This window comes from Catharus ustulatus, chromosome 6 (assembly GCF_009819885.2).
Source record: "Catharus ustulatus isolate bCatUst1 chromosome 6, bCatUst1.pri.v2, whole genome shotgun sequence".
Classification (NCBI taxonomy): Eukaryota; Metazoa; Chordata; class Aves; order Passeriformes; family Turdidae; genus Catharus; species Catharus ustulatus.
In genome coordinates, this window is record NC_046226.1 from 44,338,134 (window position 1) to 44,365,328 (window position 27,195).

A 27,195-nucleotide genomic window follows, 5' to 3' on the forward strand; every position below is an offset into this window, starting at 1 on the left:
CTAATAACAACAAAAAGAAAGAAAAGAAACAGGAATACTTGACTAAAAAATATCTTATCACGAAAAATCTACTTACCACACACCAAATCCATACCAGGCAAGGCAGAACATCTCTTAAAGGCAAAAAATCACTATTTTTAACTGTAAAAACATATGCCTGATATTTGTGGCATATAGCTCTTGACTAAAACTAGGGTAGCACTAGAGAAAACATTAGAGAAAGATGGGAAGAAAACTGGTGTCCAAAAAAAAAATGTTTGAACAGGTAAAAGGGGAGGGAGTACAGGGAGGAAAGAATTATACCTTGCCCAAAGTCATACTGCTGATCAGTAACACACCCTGGAGTAGATCCTGCAGCACTAAGACCCTGAACAGCTTTGCCCAGAAGAATACAAGTCTTCAGTTGACACAGTCACATATGGCTGGCAATGGTGTTCTGTCTGGAGCTATAAGCATCATCTGACTCATTAACAATTGAAGTGATAAATTCATCCAAAATACATAAAGCAAGAGAAATTACTCCAAGCAACTAAGGAATCTGAGCACAAAGTGATACTTAGTAGCCAGAATTCACATCTTAATTTTTAATGGAACCACAACCTACTTGCTGCAGTAACAGTATTACATTTTATCAAAACAGAGATAAATCCTCACAGGAAAATGTTACCTAAAATCCAACTTTTCATCCAACAAACCCAACAGTTTCAAAATAGATCAACATAGGCTACCTCATGTGATATAACTGGTTTCCATCTAAAATTTTCAATAAGAGACCCCTGAACCAGGAAATCTCCCCCATCACATTCCCTAGGAGCCATCTGGAATCTGTCCAAGCAGATGAAAGATAATAACACCAGAGGCCCAAAGCAAGGTGTGGCACTTAGGGATTTCTCTTTTAATTTAAAAGGAAAAAACTAATCAGAATTCCTACTAAAGAACAAAAATAGCACTAAAACCTGAAAAATTGTATTTTTGCCTGTATTGAAACAACCTATTTTGTAACACAACAGCATACTTCAACCATATTCAACTTATACACTTCCCAATCTTTAATAAATTAAGTCCCACAGGCTCCTTGAGACACCAAAGCCATTCTAAAATGGAAATCTTTTGGCTAAGAGGACATAGTATCAGGATCTCAGATTTCATTAGCTCCCAATCCTAAATGATCCCAGATTTTAACAGAGTTTCACAGCCACATCACCTTCCATTCATTATCTCAGCTCCCAGTTCACTCTGACATGTGACACAGCAACTTACTCAACCATTTACACATTGACAAAGAGCAGCTTTGCTTGGTATGTTTTAATTGTGACAAGTTCACAGCTGTCCAGCCCATGGCTGGAAGAAGGCTTAAGGAACACAGAGGAAAAAGTTATCAGCAGCCACCCCACTCCCCCAAATTGCTTCCATTTTGATTTTGTTCATCTATCTGGGACCTTTTGCTCATCTGGGCCCTTTTGATTATCCACCCACGATTCTCCAATCCTTCAACACATTTCTCACGCTAACAGGAGGTACCTGTTATTTCTCTCCAGCTTCCAAAGAATACACATTTCTATAAGTTGTAACTAAAATAACTATGTGATTCCTTAAGTTCATTTGCGACCAAGAAGTGGGTAAGTGGAGATCTGCATAAGCAGCCGAGAACAAGAATAAGGAGAGACCTATGGCTCCATTCCAATCTCACTGCCTCTGCATTTCTCATGTGCAAATTAAAACACACACACACACCCAGCCACCTACTATGATACCATTTTCTCCCCTAAAAGGATTTTTGTGTCCTGATAGCACTGCGTGCAAGGTGAGGTTGGCCTAAAATGCCTTTTAGTCTGACAGTTTCACTAGCACAAGAGGCTGCATGAAAGAAACTAAACATCTGATCAAGTTACTGCAGCTTACATGATTCTACATGTCAGATAATCAAGTATCTGGACACACACACAGTCCATGCAAATGCAAAACCCCATTGATCTTATAAATCAAAAGTTTCACTATCAGAGATAACTAATTTAGACAAATGCTTTCTGCCATGGTGTTTTGTTTGCTTGTTTTTCTTAAGCTATTTGTTTAATTTCCATTCTTTGTTGCTAGGTTTTTTTTGTTGTTTCTTAATATATATGAGCTCCTCTTCAAAAATTCTATAGCAGTCAGTAAATGTATGATAAACTGATTATCCTAATGGTTGACTATACAATTACCTCCAGCCATGATCTATTTACATTTCAAGCGAAGGGCAATCTGTCGTTCTATATTTCACTTGAGAGCAACCTTAAAATACATCATTAAAACTGTTTTCACTTGAAATATTCCATTCTGCATCTTAGACACAGCCCATTATGAGGTCCTGCCAGAGCAGAAGAATTGTTTTAACACTTGAAAAGACAAAAATGCCAAAACCCTACTACTGAGACCCAAGATATTTATCCTTCCTCTCCTTCAAAACCTGCCAGCTGATAGTGAAGCTGTTTTCAAATCCAGACCTTGAAAATGCCAGTTGAAATAGTGATCACAGAGCGCCATGTACCAAAAGTAGAATATCCACAGCTCCAGTCTACAGCAGGCAGGACAACTGAACAGCCTACAAGGCTTTCTAGCAATTCATAAAACTCATCAACCTCCACACCAGAAAAGACACTGAAATGGAGCGCACTGCTACCATCAGAGCGGACCTCACACTACAGATTCTTCAGGCTGCTACATTATTGCATTTCTGCTCACATGGACAGAGAGTAACCATAGAACAGGATATATGACAGACTGTACTCTGGTAAAATGTACCAGCTTGGAAAAATAAATTAAAATTTAAAAAACATAAATAACACAAACAAAAACCAAAACAAATTCTTTCTCCAGGTGACAAATCAATTTTTAATTAGGCCTTCCCACACTGCCCTGAAACACTGAAATGCTTGAATCTCAGCTCAATTCATCACTGCTACCTAACAAATCAACATATCCCTGTTACAGTCTACCAGATTTACAGCAAAGGGAGCCATTTTACTCCTCACCCAGTAGATAATCAGTGTACAAACGAAAGCAGGATGCAGGTTCCTGTTGTCACAATAAAAATATTATAGTATCACCAGGAAACTTTTTCCTCTAAAGAAGCACAGAGCTTGCTGGTCTGTGTATTAGGCACTACAGACTGACTGCATGCTTGTAACAATTTATTTCACATTTGTGCGAAAGGTGCATTTTTACTACCTGTTTTCTTTATAACAATCTCCACTTCCTATTACAACATGTGACTGCAACATTGCAGTCATGCTTCCATCCTCTCAACCTGGCAACTGCAGACTCTTTGCAGCAATTATCCCAAACGAGATGGGATGCCCGAAAGCTCCTGCGCCCCGCAGCTCCCCATATTCAGTGAGTAGGAAAAATCGGTTTAAATCTAGCCAAGGACACACCACCACCACATCATCCTCTGCTTATTTTAGTCCCTGCACAAAAAATTTACTTGCAAGAGTAAAGTCTGACAACAGCCTCAAACATCAAATGTCCAATAAGCACAAACTGGTTCGAGATAACTTGTGCGTGGGCACAGGCTCCTGTGAGAAATCCCACCTCCTCCTCAGCACGGCTGTGGAGCTTTGCATTAAAGTGAGAACTCCTGGCTGCTCTCATTCTGACCACTGGCAGACTCACATCTTCAGGAAATACCCAGTGTTTGTTATTTATTACTGTCCCAAGTGGGAAGTTTCTTGACTTGCCAACTATAGGAATCCTTCTCCATCTCTCCCACGCTGATTTGCTATCCATGCCCACAGCTGGCTTATGTACAAAGAAAGACAAACACTGGTTATGAAGCACTAGACTCAGTTTAAGAGCTTTTAAGAAGACTGCCTGAAAAATACAGAACAGACCTACTGAATACACAATACAGACACAAGTCTTCAAGTAGAGAGTGGTTTTCTTCCCTCCCTGCTTATCCAACAGTAGAGACCACTATTCAGCAGTGCTAATTACTCCTGCCATGTAGTACATAAGGTTTTCAGCAAAGGAATTTTACTATTAACAATACCCCTGAATGTCAGCACAAATGAAGACGCATGTAAGGAAATAACGGCTATTTCCATAACACCATGTGGAAGTTTTAAGTTAGCAGATATTACACAATGAAGACTAATGTGGTAAAATGACTCTTCAAATAGCTCCTACCCCTGCTTGATTTTAGGGATGTTCTGGCTTTTTGCAAGCTTTTGAGGTGAAGTTGCAAAAAGTAATGAAAGCACATGTGTGGCGCTTCATGTTTATGCTGTCTGTGAAATGGGTCTTGATTCTAACAGTGTTAGACCAAAAGACTGGACGGAACAAGACACTGAAGCCTCCCCTTAATACAGAGTAAGCTGAGTATATCTTAAGAGGCATAATATCTACACTATATATTTGACTTATGCATCAGAACCTTATACTGAACTGTGACACCTGGGGATGATACTTAGAAATTCCAGCTGTGCATTGCATTTTAATTCTCCACTCAGTTTAAGACTAACGTTTTAAAACCTTCTTCAGTTAAAACAGAAAGGTCTGTAATTGTCAGAAAAAATAATGTCCCTTTTCTGCTCACTTTGTAATCATACTTTTAAAAGCAGTTAATTTACCTGAGTGCTTGTGACTCCCGCCATCATTTCTCTCCTTAATGAATGATACACAGGTTGAAGAAAAAAAATACATCAATCTGTGTTCAAAACATATTCAGGAGATTTAGTTTTCTTTGAATAAAAAAATTGTCTTGAATACACAGTACAGTGGCAGTCAGGATTACAGAACTCATTTTTTCAGTTAGGGACTGTTTACATTTTATTGGTTTTTCAGCTATAGTGTACTTGCAATTCTCTGAAACAATCCTTTCCAAAACTCACTGTAACTGTGTGTAGATCAGCTTGCATTACTTCATACAAGCAGTAGAAGAAGATAAACATAGATGTCTGTTTGCTAACTAACAGACCTTCTTCTATATTAACTTAACCCGATAATGTTGTTACAGTCTGAGCTGAAAACAAGAATCCTTGCAGGACCTAACCTACATCCAGGAACTCCTCAGCTGACACTGAGCCAAAGTAAAGTGCTGGAAACTGGGTCACACTATGACATGTACAGGGCAGCAGGAGGGGGATCAGAGCTGAGCCTGACCTGCTTATACTGGCAAGAGCACGAGAGATGAAGGAAACTGGGTGTGCATGGTGTGTGAGCTGCCCAAGAGCTTGATGAGACTTGAAATGAGGTGGGGACTAGAAAAGGAAAGCAAGGTAATCAGGAAGCTCCTGTGCTGGGAACAGACGCTGAAACTTCAGATCGGTGGTCTCTTTCTGATCAACTACCAGTCAGTTACCAGCTGAAATCAACCAGCCTGGTGTAAGCTCAAACCCGAGTATCATGACAAAGTACAACCTTTCCCATGCAGATGGACACTTTCAGGATGAAAAGCACTATTTGATACAACTACAATATGATGAATAAAGACCAAAATAAAAGATCAACTTTGCCTTGTAAATACTCACTGCCAATGCAAGTCAACAGTTACTTCTGCACGCTAGCAGAACAACTGTTTAGACAGGGACACTATACACTGTTTATCTTCTGTCAACTGAAATTAATCCCTAGGGTTTCAAGGTTTCCCATCTGTAACCAAAAGATTCAATAAGAAAAGAAGTATTTATATTTTATATCAGGAGTTACCAGAAGTAAAATTCAAAACAGAGTGAAGGCCAGGCAGAGACAAACTTATGCTCCCTGTGGGAAGCTTGCAGGGGTGCCAAAACATACAGAGAAAGCAACATCTGAAAAACAAATCCCTGAAGACCCTCTACTTTATTTTTCAAAAGAAAAACAGAACACATGAAAAAAAGAGTTTCAGAAATTTCTTTGAATCTGCCCCAAAGTAAGCCAGAGCCTCTGGTTAAGTAACTGCAAGAATGTTGCACAAGAATGGCAGTCAGCAGTCAAAAAGCTGAAGTACCAACTTCCACACAAGAAACAGGTCTTGGTCACTGCCCCCAGGCCAAGGTGGAGCAGGAACACGGGGTGTGGGTGGCTGGGAAACCTTCAAATGTAAAGATCAGTATCTTGAAGATGGGAACCCTCCTTGCTAATCTAAAGGTGGTAATATTAGCAAATATATTCAACACATGGAAACGTATAACTTGCTGTGAATAATTAGAAGAACTTTTGGCAGTAGTAAAATGGAAATTAATAAGGAAGAAGGCAGCACAATCCAGATAAACAAACCTGAGCTTCGTCTGAAGCCTCCCAAACATGGAACGGTGGAAATAGTTCTGCAAAGACACCTAAACCTCCAAAGACTCATGAATGTCACAGTCAAAGTTTGCAGTTGTGTAATTTCAAAACTGCAAGTCCTGTAACTCTTCTCCTCCTTCCTATCCGTCTACAACAAACATTTACCATGGAAGCCGCGAAACTTACGAGTTCTTCATGACAACAAATACTCTTGAAAGAGAAGAAAAGAAAATAATTTGAGCTTGATAATCTGAGTTTTACACACTGTGTGTCATCACTTCATCGCAAAGGCGTGATTCGGAAACAGACACAGCAGCATGCAGCCAGGCTACTTACACTGTCTGGAAAAGCGCCCGCTAAGATCATGTTGCAGAAATAATTCACACCTGCAGCAAAGCTGCACAAAACATCATCAACTTGCCAATTTTGACAGGCACATGCCGACCGTGGCAGGGGGAAAGTGTTTCTATACAGACGAATACAAACAAGAGGTACTAAATCCCCTTTCCGCACCCCAAGCGAAGCCAGGCAGGAGCCGAGCGCTTCACTTGGCCGTGTCCCGCCGCGGGCCCACCGGCGGAGCGTGGCCCGCACCCGCCACGGCCTCCCTGGCCCCGAGGCGGCCGCGCAGAGGAGAACGGGGCCCGCCCGGGATGCACCAGCGGACCGCGGCCCCTTCGGCCCGGCGGCGACTTCGAAGCCCGGTTCGACCCCAGCGCCGGCCCGGCCGCGCTGCCCGCTCCATGCGCCTCGCCCCACGCCGGCCCCGCTCAGCCCCGCTGGGGCCGGGACCACCCCGAGCACGCCCCGAGGGGCGGAGGGGCCGAAACGCGCACGCCGCGCCCCCGCCGCGGGCATCCCGGCCCGGCCCGCCCGGGGAGGGCAGAGCGGCGGGAGCGGCCGGGGAGGGGCGGCCGGCGGCGCCCCCGGCCCGCCGCGAGCCGCCCGGGGAGGCGGGGGCGGCGGAGAGGCCCCGGCGCCCTCCCCCGCCGAGCGGAGCCGCCCCCTCGCTCCCGGGCAGCGCCCCGGGGCACCGCCCCCGCCCGCACTCACCCGCCGAGCCCAGCAGCAGCCACAGCAGCCACATGGCCCCGCGCCGGCCGCCCCGCAAACTTCGGGGCTGCTCCGGCAGTCCGGCCCGACGGAGCCTGCGGCGGGGAGCGGCGGCGGGGGCCGGCCCGGGGGTGGGCCCGGAGGTGGTGCCGCCGCCCCGCCCCGCCCCGCTGGGCGGTCGTGCCCACCCGCGGCTGCCGCCGCCCCGGCCCGCGCGGCTGAGGGGCCGCCTCGTGTTCCTCGCCTCTGCTGCCCAGCACACACCTCCAGACAGCTCTGACGGCCGGGTTGCGGTGCCGTCAGCGTGCCTTACAACAAGGTCTCCCCTTGCCGTGCAGCGGCGGGCAGGAACCCTTTAGGAGCACCTGGAAGAGTTTGGGTCAGAGCTGCACCCCTGCGGACGCGCAGGGGCATGAAAGCTCCCTCAGCACGTTGTGCAATGACAAAGGGGTGTACTGCTTTCAAAAAGCTCCCATTACATCTTCTGATGCATGCTCCTCTAAACTTCATTCCCTAACTAGAGGACGAGGTATTTCCATAGCCAGTCAGTCAGAATCGCATTGGAAAATCTGAGATCATCAAGTCCAACTTACAACCGAACACTACCTTGTCAACTAGACCTTGGCACTGATTGCCACGTTCAGCCTTTTCTTAAACACTTCCAGGGACAGTGACTCCACCACCTCCCTGGGCAGTCCATTCCAGCATCTAATCACCCTTTCTGTGAAGAAATTCCTCCTAATACCCAACCTAAACCTCCCCTGGCTCAGTTTAAGACTGTGTCCTCTCATCTGGTTACTGGTTAGCTGGGAGAAGAGGCCAACACCCAGCTGGCAACTTTCAGGCAGTTGTAGAGAGTGATAAATTCTCCCTCCTTTTCTCCAGGCTGAACACCCCCAGCTCTGTCAGCCACTCCTCACAGCACTTGTGCTCCAGACCCTGCCCTTCCCTGGACACACTCCAGAACCTCAATGTCCTTCCTGAATTGAGAGGCCCAGAACTGGACACAGTACTCAAAGTTTGGCCTTACCAGTGCCCAGTGCAGGGGGAAGTACGAACTACAAGGGGAAATCAGAGCCAGCCTATGGGGTTTACTATCCTAGTAAAGCTCTGAAACACAGCATTTGGGAAATTTATATGGCATTTTCAATCCTCACCCTACTTGGCTTCAGTGGGAGCAGGAGTGGGCCTTGTTTTAAGGAACAACATTTTTCAATATATGATGACCAGGAAGAAACCTGCATTGCCGTGTGCCATTCTGCTTTCATGCAAAAAACATGGGCAGTTCATTAAGTAGTACCTTTTGGTTGTAAAGTATTCCCCTGTGTGTGTGTCAAGTACATAAGTAGATCTGCATGTGTATAGAATAAAGTTTAACTCTCTAAAAAGCTTGCAGCATGTATTTAAGAGCTGAAGAGGAAGGCTTAGTGCAGAAGATATTTTAGCTAAGAATTAAAGACAGTTTATAGCAGTAAAAAGCTGGCAAATTATGTCAAAAACTGTGCTCAGCTAATCTGCACAATAATAATGTTTCAAGCAGAATTCTTACAATTCATTTTAACATACTCAGAGGAGATTTACTGATAAGGATTTCACAGCATTTGGAAAGATGAATTTAATTTTTTATTTAAAATAAGGCTTTTACTTGAATACTTAGATGTAATTCTGTTAGTTTCTCAGTGGTATTTTAACCACCGATTGCTAATTCCCATATAGAAGTCAGCTTGGAAACTAGTTTCCAGAAGGGGGTCTGAGAAGGAGGAGTGATTTCTGACTCCTTAGGGATGTGGCTGTGGGAGTTTCCTCTGCCTGCCAGGACACCAATCTCTGGCTGCTGCCCTTCCTTCCTGAGGTCCCAGTGTGACACCCCAGTGTGATCATCTCACCACCTGGTGGGCTCCAGCCAACTCACCCTGTCTGCATGCAGCAACTGGGGTGCAGAGGCAAAGCAAGGTGGATGGGAGTCTCCTTAGCAGCTCCCAAAAAGCAAGATCTAGTTTGCTGAGAGATTAAGTGAGAGGCTCTTTGTCTGCAAAAGCATTTTGTACACCTCAGTTTCTTAGCCAGCACAGAATAAAAGGTCTGGTGTGATTCCTCATTACCTTTTGGATGTTGGGCTACATGATTAAAAGTGTAATCCCTGTTAACACAAAGATGCAGGGAGAACAAAGACAGGCAGAGAAACCTCAGTAACTTCATCAGGGAAAATGGACTGCACAACACTGGCTGCTCCCAAGCACGTCAGAGAAAACTGATTAAACCTTGCTAGCTGATGTGAAGTCTGCCAAGAAACTGTCTCCCAGATGCCTTGCAAACTAAAGGTGATTATTGTCTATGGTATAGGACACATGAAGGGATGCAATGGGAACAGCATTTTGGGAACCTGCAAGACTTACCATGCAATATTTAGGGCAAAGAACACAGGAAGGGAGAAGGAAATCTAAGAGGTGGATTGAGGAGGAAGAAATGTGTGAAAATAAAGGAAAAAGGGGATGAAAGGGGCTGGCCAAATCTAGCTGAGCCCTGTGTTTGATCACCACAACCCATCCTATATTCTAATTAAATCCTGTTTCTAGCTACCTTACATGTAGGTGCTCTATCGCTTCTGAGATGACATGTGTGAACACCAAGCGCAAAACAGATCAGCCAACAAATAAATAGTCTGATTATGTGTAAGTGAATAGGACCACAGGCCTTAGGTCAACAATACACACTCTGATTATCCTTACATGAACTGCCTTTTCCCCTCTCACCAGGGGAGATTTCTGGGTTTGTCCCTCAAAACAAGATGTGATCCCAGCCCTGCTGCAGACTTTGCCTGGCCTCAAGCAAGTCACTCTTGTCAACCCATGCTTTGACTTTCGATGAAACTACACCACAAAGATAAAGGATAAATAAATAATTTCAGGTTGCTCAGAATGTGGCTAGATTCTGAATTGCTACCAGTAATGCAGGGTACCAGCCTATAATCAGGACAAACAAGGAATATACTCTGAAAAGGGGATTAGCTTCATGGTAAATTACACTGAGGTAATGACAAGTTGTCATAGGATCCATTACAAGAAAGCCACATTTTTTAGCTTTGTTCACTGTGGTTAAAGGCTAGAAAGGGAAATTTTCTTCACACAAGCTTATCACAAAAGACTCATTGGTGTTCCTTCAAAATCACAGAATTACAGGATCACAACATGGGTGCGGTTCGAAAGGACCACTGGTGGGACCATACAGTCCAAATTCTCTGCTCAAGTAGGATTTCCCTAGAGCACATCTCTTGGGGTTGTGTCCAGACAGCTTTTGAATCTTGGCCATGAGAGAGACTCTAGAACTTCTTTGGGAAATCTGTTCCAGTACTCAGACACCCACAAAGTAAAATTCTTCCATATACCCAGGTGGAACTTGCAGTGCATCAGATTCTGCCTGTTGCCTCCCATCCAGCAAGGAGAGCCTGGCTCCATTCTCTTGGCAACCCCCTTCACATACATAAGTACAGATACATTGATGAAAAACCCTCTCAGCCTTCTCCAGGCTTAACAGGCCCAGTTTCCTTCTCCAACCCTTTTAAGAGAGATGCTCCAGTCCCCAGATGATCCTTTGTAGTCCTCCACTGGACCTGCTCAAGAAGTTCCACAGCCCTCTTGTACTGTGGAGCCCAGACAGGACCCCGCACTCCAGATGTGGCAGCAGCGAGCCTTAGTATAAAATTGTTATTTTTTAGGTTTTGCAAGCCATGGAGCATCTCCAATTCACATTGGCAAACCTGCCAGCTCTTACCAAGGGGGACAAATGATTATTTTTAAGTACATTGCAGAGAATCTGCATCCTCAAGAGAACCTGACCTCTCTAGGAAGTACCAATGCTCAGCATGTTGTAAGCTGAAGCTCAAATTTTCGTTTATAATTTCTAATCAGCTTAGTATACAATCCATATTTAATTTCACAATCATTCTTATAAGGTAGAAGTTTATTTTTAGGGAGTTGATGTTGGTTTGAGGCAAAAGAGCAAAATGCAGTAATGTCTCTAGGTGCAATCTAAATTTGCTGACTTCAACCTGTAAATAGGACTCTGAACAAAATTAATACTAGTAATTTATATGTGTCATGCCCAGTGACAGGATTGATAATGATGAAAAGTCAGGACTGTTGTAATTAAGGATAAAAATTTGTAATAATATATTGCAATATTTTGTATATGACAGAACTGCCACTTAGCAAGTCTGGGAGTTTGGAGCTGTGGTTAGCAACAGCTTTTTGAAGGATTCAATATAATGCTAATGAAGTTTTTAACACACTGCAGCAGAATAATAAATGTAGATCCAAATATATTTATGAACCTGTCATCAGCATTAACACCTATCAGGTTAAACAGGTATATTAGCATATCAGCCTATATCCATCTATCCATTAGAATTCATCTTCATTAGGGCTTTGTAATGTCATGATCTCTAGTTCTCCTGGCAGTTGAAGCAATATTCTCTCTGCAAAACAGAGTTGGAGATCAGTTTTTAAAGGAGGAGTCATACCAGATATTTGGATTCCCCAAAATTACTCATTTGCTTCTCTCATCTTGACATGTGAAGGGCTATTAACTGTGTGCATGGATGTGGTCTTCATCACTATGCCAGTTTAAAACATAAGGATCAAATCAAAAGCAAGGGACAGTTCTCAGACTTGTGCAGTTACAATGGCAGCCTTCTCAAAGAAAGCAAATTGAACTAGGATGGAGCTCAAAGAGTGAGTGAGAGAAGCCTCTCCTGCCCCCTGCGTATCATAGATTCCAGAGCCTGCAAAGACAGGAGCACCTGGGTACACTCATGCATCTTCCCTTGAGCTCCAGCAGTGCCAGCCTTGGATTCAGGAATCCACCCAACCTCCTTGGCCTGCCTCTGTGCTCCCAGGAGCACACTCCTCACAGCTTCCTCAGACACACAAATGGTTAATTCTAGGACTGGTGTCTAGAGCTGCGAGCTACTCCATATTTGTGTGCACAAAAGGGGTTAATGAGCCTCCAGAAGGAATATGTTATGACGGACCAAATCTGGGATGTTCTGCTGGTATGAATGAGGTTATCTTAAGTGCGGAACCCTCTCCCTTCTCTCCTGCCAGGCTCTGAGCTCAGCGAGTTAAAGACTTGTAACTCTCAGTAGCCACTGGCTTTTCTGCTCTAGTGCTATGAAACTGGGAGATCTGAAGCTTTGATCCATTAATTTTCATTTCTTTCTTTGCCCAGTCTGCAAAGGGCCCTCTGCTGCACAGCTCCCGTTTGGCCTGAGCTGCAGCTCTAACAACACTCCCTGTTTGGGACTCAGAAACCAGAGATGAAAAGGCTTGTGAGGTCAATTTGTCCATAACCTGGGCAATGTAGGACTGATAGTGCAATGCTTTTGGTCTTGAGCTGTCCCACACTGCCAAAGCCATGGTAGGAGATGGAATGCCTTACCAGCAGCAGCATTTCCTGACAGCAGGGCAAGGGGCTTAGCTCACGACTCTGCCTACTGTGATGGCAACTTGGGAGTATTACTGGGTGATGTCTATGTGTTTCCTGATATCACAAAAGGTGCAGGATCTCACCGCTAATTTTTGTCACTTGGGTGGCACACAGCTGTTTTTCCCCATCCTTATTTTACTCTGAGCTATGTTAAATTTCAGCTGGGTCATTTTCAGAGCAGCTTTTCCTGTTCCGGCCATCCACACACATACACCTCCCATACTTGCCAGCACCAGTCTGTCTGTACTATTCCACATCACTTGCTCAAGCCAAGTAAATTCCCAGTTCCAACTACTCTGATACAAAGGACAGCGCTCAAAATCAGAAATGCGGGTGGAAAGTTCTGATACCCATTTAATCTTTTAATCCTATTCTGTGGGGTGACAGGGGGCTACACTAGCAGAATCAATTGCAAAATAAAAACACTTCCCAAAATATTGCATCCTTTCTATTTTACCTGTGGTGCTGGTTTTGGATAAGGTGGGGGTGATTTTCTTCACAGTGCTAGCATGGGTCTATGCCTTGGATTTGTGCTGTAAACATTGATAATAGAGAGGTTATTGCTGAGAAGTGCTTGCACAGTGTCGAGGTCTTTTCTGCCAATTGCATCACCCCACCAGCAAGTAGGCTGGAACAGCTGACCCCAGCTGACACAGGGTAGCCCAGACCATATGACATCATGCTGAGCATAGAAAGCTGGATGGGAGGGGGACATTCAGAGTGATGGCATTTGTCTTCTCAAGTCACCATTACATGCGAGGGGGCCCTGCTCTCCTGGGGGTGGTTGAACTCCTGCCTGCTCTTGGGAAGTGATGAATAAAATCCTTGTTTGGCCTTGCTTGTGTGCATGGCTTTTGCTATCCCTATTGAACTGTCTTTGTCTCAATCCATAAGTTTTCCCACTTTTACTCTTCTGATTCTTTCCCCCATCCCACTGGAAGGAAGGGAGTAAGTGGCTGTGTGGGGCTTGGCTGCTACCTGTGGTCAAACCAAGACACCTATTTATAAATGTGGAGATCAATTAGGAAGTTCTATAGTTACAGTTCTCTAGCTACAAAATCAGACAGAGTTCTTGTTTGCAGGCTCCTCACCCCCCACCTCTCACCCACTCAGGTCACAGTTGTATTATACTTGATCTTCTCAGTATTTGTGTTTTCTGGAGGGACTCATTAAAAATCCATTGCATTTGAGGGGGAAATGGGTGGGTTTAATTCAAAATGTGAGTTTTATTCTTTACCTAAAATGTCAATATTTTTAGCCAACGATTTTGAAAGAAGTAATCATAGACAGCATGTAGAACAGCAAGATGATTATGCTGTTACCAAGTTTTCCAATCACCTCTTGGACAATAAGCATATCAATACTTTCCACTGAGGTAATGGGCAGCGTGTGAAATTTCCAGGCTGCTTCCAGGATCTAAACTAGATGAAGACAAGTAAACAGGAGGGATTATTTGGCAGTAAAATAGCTAATCAATAAGTGAATGCCTGGATCAATACATATCCCCTAGCAGTTTAGCTCCAGCTGTCCCTTAAAGAGAATCTAACATATTAATAATAAAAGTCAAATTGATTTGTCTAGATAATGAAAATTTGCTGTAATTTGCAGCAAAATGACCTAAAACTACATTACGCATGTAAATCCCCTGCTAATGTGAAATGCTACACCTCCCATGGTGTCTATGTCACCTGAAGGTCTGAAAGTTTAATTCCTGCCTCTGGTTTAATGCCTATTTTAGAAGAAGAGTGCCTATCTTTTGCTACATGTCAAAAAAAATCATATCATGAAAGCTGCCTTTTAAGTGCATATGTGGGAATCTTTTTCTAAATATTTTTACAAAATATTTGGTGCTATCTCGCACTGATGCCTTTGTATACAGGGTAAAGGAAATGTAACCAGAAGCAGGCAAGTAATTAAAAACACAAGGTGGGAGGCAATGGAGTAGCCAGGATCCTGAAAACTTCATAGGAAAATAAGCCCTAAGCTAAAACTGAATTTTCTGAGTGCCAGATCTTAAATTAATTCTTTTGGAATTAAACCCTGAGGTTCTAAATCAGACTCCTTTAAAATGGTCTTGACCACAAAATTACTTTGTGATTAGGTAAGAGGTGAAGGAAGGAATGCATCTTATCACTTCGAAGCTCTCCTGAAATACAAGGCAACAAGATGTCAGAAGAAGATAACCTACATGGTATTTGCAGTTCCCAACTGGGAACCTGGCTGGTATTTGAAACCTGTGAATTAAATAATTTTTTTTTGCTAACAAGGGTAAATTTAATGTCTTTTCTTTTCTTTTCTGAGAATGGCTAAATCCTATGTAGTATATAATATCACAGCACAAACTTGTGTGACCCAAGGTCTGATGCAGGGGCCAGAAATACTGCATCTCTATTTCCTAGAGAGGAACCTTTAGAGGAAGAGGAGCAACAACTGAATGACTGTGCCCCACCAGCTCAGTCATCTCATCTCGACTGCACACAGTATAGACACAGGTATGGTATGGATTTAGGCATGTGTTGTGGTGTAACCTCAGCCAGCAAGTCAGCCCCACACAGCCATTCACTCACTCTCCCTTGGTGGGATGGGAGAGAGAGTCAGAAGGGCAAAAGCGAGAAAATTTGTGTGTTGAGATAAAGTTCTATATGTAAAGCAAAAGCCATGCACACAAGCAAAGCAAAGCAAGGAATTAATTCACCACTTTCCACGGGCAGGTGTTCAGCTATCCCCAGGAAAGTGGGGCTCTGTCATGCATGACAGGGACTTGGGAAGACAAACACCATCACTCTGACTTTACCCCTTTCCTTCTACTTCCCCAGCTTTATGTGCTGAGCGTGAGGTGCTGTGGTCTGGAACATCCCTGTGGTCAGCTGTGGTCAGCTGTTCCGGATGTGTCCCCTCAAGGCTTCTTGTGCCCTCCCAGACTCCTCACTGGTGGGGTGCATGAGGAGCAGAAAAGGGCTCCCTGTAAACACTGCTCATCCGCAAGGAAAACATCCCTGTGTTGTCAACACTGTTTCCACCACAAATCCAAACACAGCCCCATGCCAGCTACTCTGAAGAAAATTATCCCGGCCAAACCCAGGACAATAAGGGGTATGATTCTGTGATATTTTTATTACTGACTGTTTGTTTGCAACCAGTGCAGGGTGTTGGATGAGAATAAGACCCCAAGTTGTAATGGGGAGTTGCTCTTATTTTACACAAGAGAGCAATGGCATATTGAAACACTCACTTTGATGGTTTCCCTTGTCTGCAGGGAGTGCTCAGTAAAAGCTTTCTGCTATGTCTGGATCGACATAACTGGGATTGTTGGTCCCACATGAATTGAGCCAGGAAGTACTCAGTACAGAGATGGTCCAGATAGGAAAACAAATGTCAGTGACAGACAAGATCTAATTTCAGCATTAGGCTAACAATGTGACTGATGCTGAGCCAGTAGGAAATTATTATGGCCTAGATTAGATTATGCATGCAATGTCAGAAGGGCCTTTCTCTACCCTCTCTACCCCTGCATGCATCCCTGCCCTTCTCCACAACTCTACAGACAGAAGCCAGCCCCTTACCTCTCTTTCATCACACTCTTGTTAATACAGGTAGATTGGAAAGCTGTATAAGCAATTACAAAATCCATCATAATGTTCTATCACCCACCTTCCCTCACTCTCTCCTGAAATCTCATTAAAGAAAGAGAAAAAAACAGCAACAAAAAACTTGTCTGTATGGAAATCCAAAGTGACCTCTCTTATGCATCTATTGATATTTGTTTCACCTGCCAGAAGCATAAAATACTTTTCAGATTCAGAAGCTGCTTGCAACGTCAGCAGGGCTAAGAACAAAATGAATTACTTTGTCACAAACCAGAATGGGAATTTGAGCCCTAGCAAACTCCAGTCTCACCTGAAACTGTCCAGCCAGCAGATCCCACTGGCACATCATTGGCCAACAGGACTTCCCCAACAAAAAAACCTCTCCTCTCTTTCTCTGCCCAACAAAAATAACAGGTTTGAGTTACACTAAAGGATAGTTATGTGTATGAAATGCTCTTTCCAGACTCACTGATGAGAAGCCATCTTTTCTCATACTCTGACCAGAATTACCAGGGCATTGTGCAAAGCCACACATCCACACATGGTAACATGAACCTCACGTTACAAAGGGGGATGGCAAGATGTGCAGTAAAAGACTATCCAGACTTCAAGAGATAATGAACAGACTTCATGGAAATAGGAAAACACCACAGAATCACTATTAGGGAAGCTGTTTCTATCATGTAGACCTGCCATCAAACCTCAGCACAAAAGGCTGGAAGAAACATACCAGTCTAACAGGAGGTGTAGGAGAGGATGCAGCAGAATACAGGAGTGATCCCTGTTTCTCCACATGTGGCTGCATAACAGCAGGGATTGTGCAGAAAGGAAGGAAACTGTAGCGGGGAAGGTTTGGGTTTCCCCACTCAGCAGCACCTACTCAGATATCAGAGAATCTCCTTCCTTGGACCCAGGTGAATCTGAATCAGCTTTGCTGACCCAATTGTCTCATGGGTGTGCATCAGACTGAAAACTGAAAACAAAATAAAGTTTTAACTGGCTTGAAATTTCATATTTCAATATGATATTGCACATATCCAGTGCAAATCTGGATCTGAAAACAAAATGACCCAAAGTCAAAGTGGTTCTTTTTTAGAAGCTGGTGCTAATGTCCATGAAATAGCTTCCTTACTCTGTGTTACACTTCCAGTTTTGCATGAGATATTGCACAAATCCTTAGCATGGGCTTGTCCTGCACTTACATGGCTAGAGGAGTGATTGATTTATTTGGCAGCAGCTGAGTGTTTATTCAGTGTATTATTAGAAGCCCTTCAAGACTGATTAGAACACTGTATAGGCATTCCTTTGGGTTAACTTGTAAAAATTAAGTGATATACACAGGGAGTGCTTCCGTGAGCTTGCAGACATTAGCAGAAGTCAGACCTGAGCAGAACTGTTTGAAATGCTGGTGTCTGAACTAGCTGGGATGGCATGAAAATGGGATTTATCTTTATTAACCCTCTTTTCAAAACTTTAGTTTTGAGTCAATCAGTTACTTCCAAGTTTGACCTTTTTAATGGCTAAAATGTGACTCACACTGATTTAGCAAGTCAGATTAGCTGACCTGAAACAAGCTGAGAGGTATCATTTAAAAGATAGCTGTCCATACTCTAATTTCTGCATGGAGAAAAAAAATTAAGAAAGCTCCAGCTTGGAAACACATTCAAGTTTTTGTTCCATACAGTACGTGAAGATTGTAAAGCAGAGAAAATGGATAAGCAAAGAAAAATTAATCAGGAGAATCCTATGGCAAGCAGAATTGCAGACTCTAAAAGAGGAGCACAAGTTGTATAAGTAATTCTTCAAGACTGAGACAGATCACAGCAATAGCATGAGCCTCTCATAGCAAATTTCCTGTCTTTATCACTAAGGCAGGAGACACAATTTTTTTATGTTCTGTGCAGAGGAAGAAGGAGTTAATGAATTGATACCACATCAGGTCTGTTAAGATAGTTGAAAGCAAACGGTAAGTAAACAGGAAGCCAGGCAACAGCGATGCTAAGAAACAACTATTAACATGAGGCAATCCAACATCTCCAGGTCAAGACAACTTCTGTCTAGCATATTATTACAGATCTGGCATCAATCCTGTACCAAATAGAAGATAAATAGTTAAACCAATGTTTAGAATCTGCCCTATTGTTCTGAAGCAGGAGATAGAATTCCCAGATTATCCATGTCAGAGATGTATGGCCTAAATGAAATGCAAAGACTTACCAAAGGCACTTAAGAGCTTGCAAGAAATCCTCTCAGGAAAGAGATACTCTCAAAAGATTGCAAAATGACATTTAAAATATTCTTTCTTGCAGCAGGTAGGATTGGAACAAACTTCTTGCCCTTAACTCTTACCTCCACCAGCTCCCTTTGGGCAGTGATATTGGGGAATTCTTTATGGCATCTGTGATTCCTATTTAACAGTGTGTCTTCATGAGTGTCATTACAGGGTATCACTGAGGACTATCCCTATTGGAAAAATCAGAGAAATGCAAGAGCAGACACCTGGGGGAAAAAAAGAAAAAAAGAGGAAAAAAAAAAAAGAGGGGATATTAAAAATAGGCAGTAAATCTTTGAATTTAATCTGCATTCAGAAGAGAGAATGGGGACTTACACCAGGATTGGGAAAATAATTTCACACTGTAAAACTAGCCCAGAAAATATTTTCCTTGGCAGAGTACTGGTGTGCTGGTATCCATTTCCAGTGTGAGTTGTTTGAGCTGATCAAGAAGATATCCTATTCCATCCATGTTCCCTTTTGGGATCCAACAGCATTCCATTGCAGTTGTTTCCCCACTACTCTTTACCTGTTTGGATGAGTTTCCCAGGGTGCTGCCCCTGTGCTCAGCCCAAGGAAGACACCACCCATGACTGTGACTCTGTACAAGGTTCCTCTAACAATGTTCTTTCCAGTATGGTGCAGCACCTGGCTACTTGCCTTAGGTGATGAGACAACCTCCCTGTTTTTAGGGAGGCAGGCAGCTGCTGCACTCCACTCAGGCAGTGTTCAGCATGGCAAAATTTTGGCCCTCAGGTGGCCAAAGCCTGCTAGCATGGCAGAAACCAGTCCTTCCCTAGGGAAGGAAAGGGACCATGGGGCAGAGGCTCTGGGAAGCCCCCAGGCTCTAGGTTTGCCAGCCTGGGTGAAATACCTGTCAGGGCTTCTTCCCCTACAGCATTTCCAGAAGAGGAGCTTAGAGTGGTGCCTGGTGTTAGCTTGCCAGGGCTTCATGCCCCACCAGGAGACCATCAGATTGGACTGATTTCACAGATTAGAGGCTCCATCCCAGTCTCCCCAGCCATCCCATCCATGCTGTGGTTGACAGTGCATAGCAGCCTGGCACACATCAGCTGGATTCCATACTGTGCAGCACGCCATAATGTGGGATGGCTGCTGCCAAGCCAAACAACCTCGTGGCCCGCTGCCTGCTGCCTGCACTACCACAGCCCACTAATAACGTGTCATGGGAGCAATGAAGTGCCCCTGTCCATGCCTGGGCCATCTGAGGCTTTATCTTCTGAGGCAGCATTCGCTGGGAGAGGGGAAGGGTGCAAGGAGGGGAAGCAGGGGCTGGGGTGGCCCCCCTAAGTCCTGCTGCGTCCTGTGGCAATGTCACTGTGGGCAGTGAGCAGGGAGGAGAAGCTGGCAGCAGGCATCAGACCTGCCTGCACTTTGTCTCAGAGGACTTAATGCCCTTAGTCTCCTTCCCCACCTGATATGTCTACATACAAAGCGCTGCCAGTCCTCCTCTAACAGGCATTATATTATTACAGGCATTTATCTAAGGCACCTGGGACCTAGACACTGTAATTAGAGAGCAGTTAAGGTCAGACAAGTGATAAGCTAACAGTAGCCTCTGACTCAGCTTATATGCCTTGCTCATCTTAACTCAAAACCATTCAGTTTGCTGACAGTCATATTTTCTGCTAGGTAATCCTGAACATGTGAGAGTGTGGCCCTGAAATCTTTCACAAAATTACCAGAGTTGAAGAGTGAATTACTGTCTTCCCAGAGAGCATTTCCTCTGGCCTGCCAGCATGGAGCTCTCCCATGTGTGTCCCATGATATCCTGTGCCTGCATGCACATGGGTTAGTGAAAATAAATAGCCATGGCAGAGAGGAAAATACTTTCCTTTATTTCATATCTCATCCATGGTAATTATTTCCTTTTCAACTTAATGCTGCTCTTTGTATGTCCTTCCTTTTTCCCTATCAGCCTTTTCCAGTAAACAAGAGAGCTTGCAAGGTTAGCTGAGATTTTTATTCTTTTACTATGTGAAGGGCACATCAGCATATCAACTTACTGGACATGTAGCATCTGTAGCTGCTCAGAACATTTCATCAACAGCACCAGCAGCAGGCAACCCAGTGTGCTCTTCAGCAAAAGCACTGTTCTCCAGTGCCCATGGGAGACAGTCCAAAACATTATGCAAAGGATCAGAACCACTGTAAAAGTTGTTTTGCCCTTAAAACATGCAAGGCTTCAAATAAATGAAACAATCATTTTGGAGCAGAAAGCCTAGCCCCTAAATGCAGCTCAAGCTATTAGAAAAAAACCTAATACAGAGTACTTGGATTATTACATGACTAATATTTTCAGTTTTAAACTATCTGGCAAAAACTACCCCAAAACATGTTAAAATATAATTTGAATAACAAATATATTCCTAGAGCTGTGTTTGCTTTTTGTTTCTCTCCCATTACACTGTCCCACTTTTCTCTCATCTAAGTTTATCATCTGCTTGTTGCATCAGGTATGTACCAAACCCACCTCTGCTCTGCAGACGTGCTTCTGGGACATGAGCTGGGCCCTGCCAAGATCTACAGGGAACCACCATGGAAAAGTGGCTGTGTCCTCACTGAACTACATGTGTTTGGAGAGGACAGCCATCCCTCCAGCCAGAGGAGAGCAATCACAACAGCTAAATCACGGGACTTCAAAGCTTGCAGTGCTTTGTAAATCCTCAGCGCAGCAGCTGCCGGGTATTGTCATGGTGAGCAAAACTGATCAGTCTCATTTAATCATGTCACACTTCATTTGTGCCACAAGTGTCAGGAAGCTGGTCAAAACAAGGTTAACGGGCTACAGTGCGTCACAGGCCAGTAATCAGATTAAGCGGGCAGTTGCCCAGTTACTGGCCATTATTATATTCACCCCATGATACTGCTTTTAACTATTTGTGACTGGGTTGCCAATCTGGTGTTACAGGCAGGAAGGACAAGGCTAAGAACCGAGGGGAAATTAGTTATTGCTAGAGATTAAATGAAGCTTCCATAAGGTACAAAATAAAAACTGACAAGAAAGGTATAGAAGTATTTGCATTTTCATACATAATCTATTGCTCCCTTTTTTTTTATATTGGGAGAAACCATTTGTATGGACACAATAACTTTTAAACTATCATTATAGACACATGTATTTATCTCAGCACAACCCATTAAGCAATCTATTAAAAACTGAGAAAAATGCATGGGGCCTTTTCCTACTATTTTATAGGTCATAATAAAACAGAACCTTTCCTTTGACACCTCCTTGATTATTCAATTTGGGATGCATTTTTCTTAGCTGTCAGATTTCATTGCTACATCATCAGCTCAATGAGGACAGAGCATAAACTGTATGCTGTCAGTGCAGCTCTGGGTCATGTTACAGATCTGCAGGGTCCTGCAGACTAAGTATGCAAAGAGAGTGATGTAATTTGAAAGGAGACACAGGTCAGTCATGCTAATGTCCCTGGCTGCTTGGCATCAGCCGAAATGCTGGGCCTTGATGTAGAGTTGCTGTGGTAATAACAACGTAATAAATTCAAAGATTTAAAAAATACTCTGCTCTAAAACCAGTGTGATAAATAAAGATACAAAGTCTCCTCCTTTCTCTTCCTTCAGTTTTCAGAGGATAAGTCAGAGGATTTTGCTGAAGAGGGCAAGTGTGGGCAGGAGGGTGCTGGAATGGTGGTGCCTCCTGATGGCAGTCGGAACAGCTGCTGTGCTCTTCCCTTGCTCTTTCTTAGGCAGATGAAACAGACAGGCACCGAATCAAAGCTGGCCACCCACCTTACACCATGAAGTTCTTTCCCTTTGCCAAGATGTTAATTTAAGGCAGAGTAAAACTGTTCCCAAGTTTGCACAGAAATACATAATTAATGAAAAGGTAATTAAATTGGTTTATTATTTTGGGAGCCTGACCTTTTCTACACTGAGATTCATGTTCTCTGCCTTGGCATGTGTTCCTGTGAAAAGTTAGACATCTGTTTCTCTTCTGTGACTCTGGTTTTGCTGTCTGTGTAGCGTATTTGATCCTATTATGATATGAAGCCTTACTATGCAATCAAAGCAACTCAAAGATTCACAAACAAAGCCCTGATTTTCCTTCAAGTACAGCTTTGCCAACAGGTAGAGCTCCTCCTATTTAGGGTGTCTGCCTCAAGAAGTTAAAGTACTTAACATAAACAGGAAGGAGTACTCCTCTATGTGCTTCCCTCAGCCAGTGGAACACAAAACCAGAACAAAGAACAAAGCCAAGATAAGAACGATGCTGAAATGCTCGGAGATAACAGCACCATGGGCTTGGCATCCTGGCCAGGAAGAGGCAGGTTTGCACCCAGCCTTGCCTTAAGTGGGGGCTATTTAACCAGTGAGGCAAAAAGCACTGCTAGAAATCGTCTTAACAGCAGAAGAATCGAGGAACCTCCTGAACCCAGGCTTATCTGAAACAGCCACAGATGCTGGAGCATACGCTCCTGGGTGAAGTCAGGCCATAGGCACTTTACATTTTGAGGCTGTCAGCACATCCTTCCCTGTCACATCCCCTCAGCTCTCCATCTGGCATACACCTGTGTCTTGCTCCTGGCTCTTGGTAGTACAGATACAGGAGAAGCATTTCCTTTAGCTGGTTCAGAGAGAGTGAGAAGCTGATTTCTGCCCTGACTTCCCAGTCAGAGCACTCCTTAGTGCATTTCAGGCAAAATGACCTGGATTAATTAAAAAAATGTAAGAGGTTGCTGTGATGTATTCTAGTTGGTTTGGCCTGGAACAGGACCAGGAGTGCTCACACAAACCAGTTTGCCAGGTGAGCTGATGAACAGTGGTGGCTATAGCCAGAGGAGGAGGTACCACCTCTGAGTGGCACAGCTGGATTGACAATAGGACTTGTGGCCTTAGCCTTCCACCTGGCAGGAGAGAACTTGTTCCTTTCCCCTTTCTAATTCAGGACATAGGTTTTATCCTTGACAGGGTGTGGAAGAGGTCCAGTAAGTCTGTACAGTGAAGGAGAGTTTCAGTGCAATGGTTTGCTTAATGAGGAGTTGGAGCAAAAGGGAATACAGCTGAATGAGAGATACTCCCCAAAATTCGGTGTTGTCCAGGGAGGGTGGTATAGGCCTGTGGGGACTGTCTGGGGAGAAAGCTGATAATGGGAAAGCTTGCAAAATCCAAACTTAATCTCTTGCACTGTAGAGAACTAATCCTCATGCTTGACATTAATCTTTTCAATGGAGATATAACACCCTTATCTTCCGTGTTGCTGACTGAGCCAGAAAGTAGGGCCTATGGTCTTTATAGGTTGGATATAAAACTGCAGAAATAAAACTGACATTGTCTTTCTGCTGGGTCTTTTTAAGATTTCAGTATGGACTGGACTCCCTTTGATGGCAGCCTGCCTTTGTCCTTTTTAAAGAAACATTCCAATGTGTAGTCCTGATACAGCCCCATCTCTTGACATAAAAATAGATCTCTTGACCCAGCAAGGAAGAGGCCATTGGCAAGTAGGATTGTAACAGCCTGAAAGTCACGGCATCCCACTGGATGATCTCCAGAGCTAGAGTTGGCTGGCAGTGGGTATAGTTCTGGTTTCTTCCACAGTCTTCCATTTGGCATCACCTGAAGGGTCCTTATAGTTTGGGTTTGCTGCCACAAAATCAGTACTTTTGTTGCAAATGAGGGCAGCCAAATTAGCCTTGAGCAAATCACTGGAGCAGAGGCCAAACAGTTTGCCCTACATATAGCACTTGAGCCAAAATCCACTGAGTTTTCTGCTCTTCTGGACTACTTCTATAGGTTCATTCTCCTCTACCTCTTTGTGACCCACCACCCTTCTGGAGATTTTTTAAATTTCTCTTTTATATCCCTGATTCTTTGTTTTTGCTGTTCTTTGTTTTGTTTCTTTAAAGAGAGGCTCTAAGTGAATACAACAGGTTGCACAAATCCATGTGCTAATCAGGGCCTTGAGGGAGGGATATTTAGATGCTCACCAGAATCTCTATAAGCTGCAAGAAAACATATAGATTTCTATGGAATCAGGAAATATTGAACTTCATGGTATGAGATAAAACTCAAAGGATATAATCCTTCATATACCATCAGACATGTTGTGGCAGAGCAGCACAGCCTTTCCGGCACTTAAAAGCAAAACGGTGAAACAAATCTGAAGGTATGAGTCTTAATATGCATTAATTACAACTAAAATCAGACTCCACTGGACTGCCAAAATTATAGACACAATCAAAATTTTCAGGGTTTCCAGATAACTCTAGGATTTGTGAATAACAGAGAAACAGGCAGTAGCAAGGGACATAATCGAAGTTCCTATAAATCATATTGATTAAAACACGAGGACTGCCCTTCAAGGAGGAACTTTGCATCAGGAGGGAGATATATTGGCTGCTCTGCTAAGCTGCTTCTGGCTCTGCCAGCGGCAATTCAGGACATATGACTACATTGTCATAGATAAAAACAAATCTGTGTTTTCAGTCTCTCTACAGTAAAAATACAGCCCAGGAAGGGTACATGTCCTAATTAACCCCTTGGGAAAAGAAGACAAAAGCAAATAGACAGAATACTGCACACATGGAAAGCATTTTGACAGTGAATCCATTGAAGTTAGGTGATTTTTTTTTTGTTTGTTTTCATACAAAAGAAAAATTCACCTCTGTCTGGCAACCTAGCAAAAGGTCACAGAACACCGGAATCCTGTTAAAAGTCCAAGCTCAAAGACCCGAATGAGGCACTGTATGGATTTCACCTACCTGCTGTTGCTCTTTTGTTGGCAAGGATTCCAGCTGTGCGTGGGTTGCTGCTTCGCTACACAGGATGCAGGAGCAGGAGTGAATTATGACAAGCTGACACCACTATTTCCTTTGAGAAACAGATGCCCACATTTGACATCCCTCGAATCTCTTGCTTAAACAATGAGAGCAAATGGGTCTATTTGAAGTTTGTACAAGCCGGTGCATGCTGCCCTTAGGCTATACACAAACACTCAAAAAGCACAATTAAAGCAAGAAGAAAACAAAACTAGTTTTTCCTTTGCAGCTCAAGAACAGGACACCTGTGCAGAAGGGAAAGAGCAGAGGCGGAGAAGCAAAGAACAGTTTGTGCTGGGCTGACAGAGAAGAGAGATATTCTGCTTTTTCCTGAGCTACTTTTTATCAGTGTAAGAACTCAGACCCTGACCAGATCCTAGCAGACTCCAAAATGGCAATAGTTTGTCCCAAGTGTTTAATGGAAACTGATTTTTCTTCTATCTTCTAGTTGATTTTCTGCAGAGCTGAAGGAAAGCCCTCTTTTTGGTGAAAGAATTCCTTGGCCTTGTGGGCATTCATCTGGTGGCAGTGCTGCTCACATCACATCAGGACCTTACCTGTTGGTACCCAGGTAGCACTCAGGGGCCGAGCAAGCTGCCAGGGTCACACAGGAAGGCTACAGGAAAATCAGAAAGATGATTTTGCTCAAGTAAAACACTGGCAGGCTGATGCTTCAGCTCTTTTCTTCCCCTGCCACAGGAACAGCAGCAGCACCTGCACAGGGAAGACACCACAGTGGGTCTTCCTCATAGTCAGACTTGAGTCCTACAGTGACTCTTTGCCATAAGAGCAATTGTTTCCCAAGTGAGGTATAAAACAGGAAAATTTTCTCCACTATATGGCTGCTGCAGACTTTCTCAGGAAGATGCTTCGCTTTCTACCCCGAAGCTCCACCTCCCTACTATACCAAATAACTGCCAATATACATGTTGAGGAACCTTGTATATGTTGGAAAGAAATCAAGCCTTTGAATCATGCAACAGAAAAAAGGTAAATTTTTCTTGAAAGGAAAATTCCAATTTGTGCAACTAGGAAGCAAACTGCAGCTCTGTGTTAGTTATCTTGAACTGCTTGGACAGTGGAGAGAGAACTGCCAGGGTCACTTCAGTAACCTGAAGTAGGTGGCAATTGCCTTGGGATGTGCCAACAGGCTGAAGACTCTGGTGCCACTTAGTCCTGGCTTCTCTGCATCACTGAAGCACCACTACAGCTAATTATCAGCAAACACAGCAGTGAAATGCTCTCTGCCTATTAACATATGGTCACCACAAGCAACGCAGAGCCCTGAGCTCACTGACAGCGTTATGAAGTAACAGCAAGAGCCAGAATTTACGCCAATCCTGGTCTAACTCAATGTAACAATGCTACTTTCCCACGAAGTTTCCAGGAGTTGTCTTCTCTGAAATTCATTCCTTTATCCTGCTACTGAATGAAGCACTTGCAGCCAACGAAGTCTCAGAATCTGAGTAATCCTCTCCTAGTGTAAATAATAGCAGTGTCTTTTGGTAAAGTGCTGTCAGCCCATTTCTTCAGCAAGCAATACTGACAGGTGGGGTCCTAGCCTATCTGCACAGGAAACAAAATTGCACTCAATGTCTCTCCCTCAGCCCAGAAAAAGCCTGGAGAAATATCTTGTGCCATCTGACTCGCCTTCATTAAGTTTTCTCTCCTGCTTTGCTCTGCACAGTCTGTAAGGTAGGTCGACCATGCAAGACTGAAGCGAGTAATAAATACGTCACGTTGAGCAAATAGG

At 43.7% G+C, this 27,195-nt stretch overlaps 1 protein-coding gene across 3 annotated transcripts in view; it reads right to left on the bottom strand.

Annotated features, from left to right (window-relative positions):
- LDLRAD3 (low density lipoprotein receptor class A domain containing 3) overlaps window positions 1-27,195 on the bottom strand; it is a 164,611-nt gene that overhangs the window by 97,563 nt on the left and 39,853 nt on the right. For 2 of the 3 annotated variants that reach the window (XM_033063763.1, XM_033063762.1), the window contains exon 1: window positions 7,297-7,398. The exons of the other annotated variant lie outside the window; for it this stretch is intronic. In XM_033063763.1, coding sequence (XP_032919654.1) covers window positions 7,297-7,330 — 34 coding nt within the window. In that variant the 5' untranslated portion in view covers window positions 7,331-7,398. Of the gene's footprint in view, window positions 1-7,296; window positions 7,399-27,195 lie in introns of those variants that run through there. 3 annotated transcript variants of the gene reach the window in all.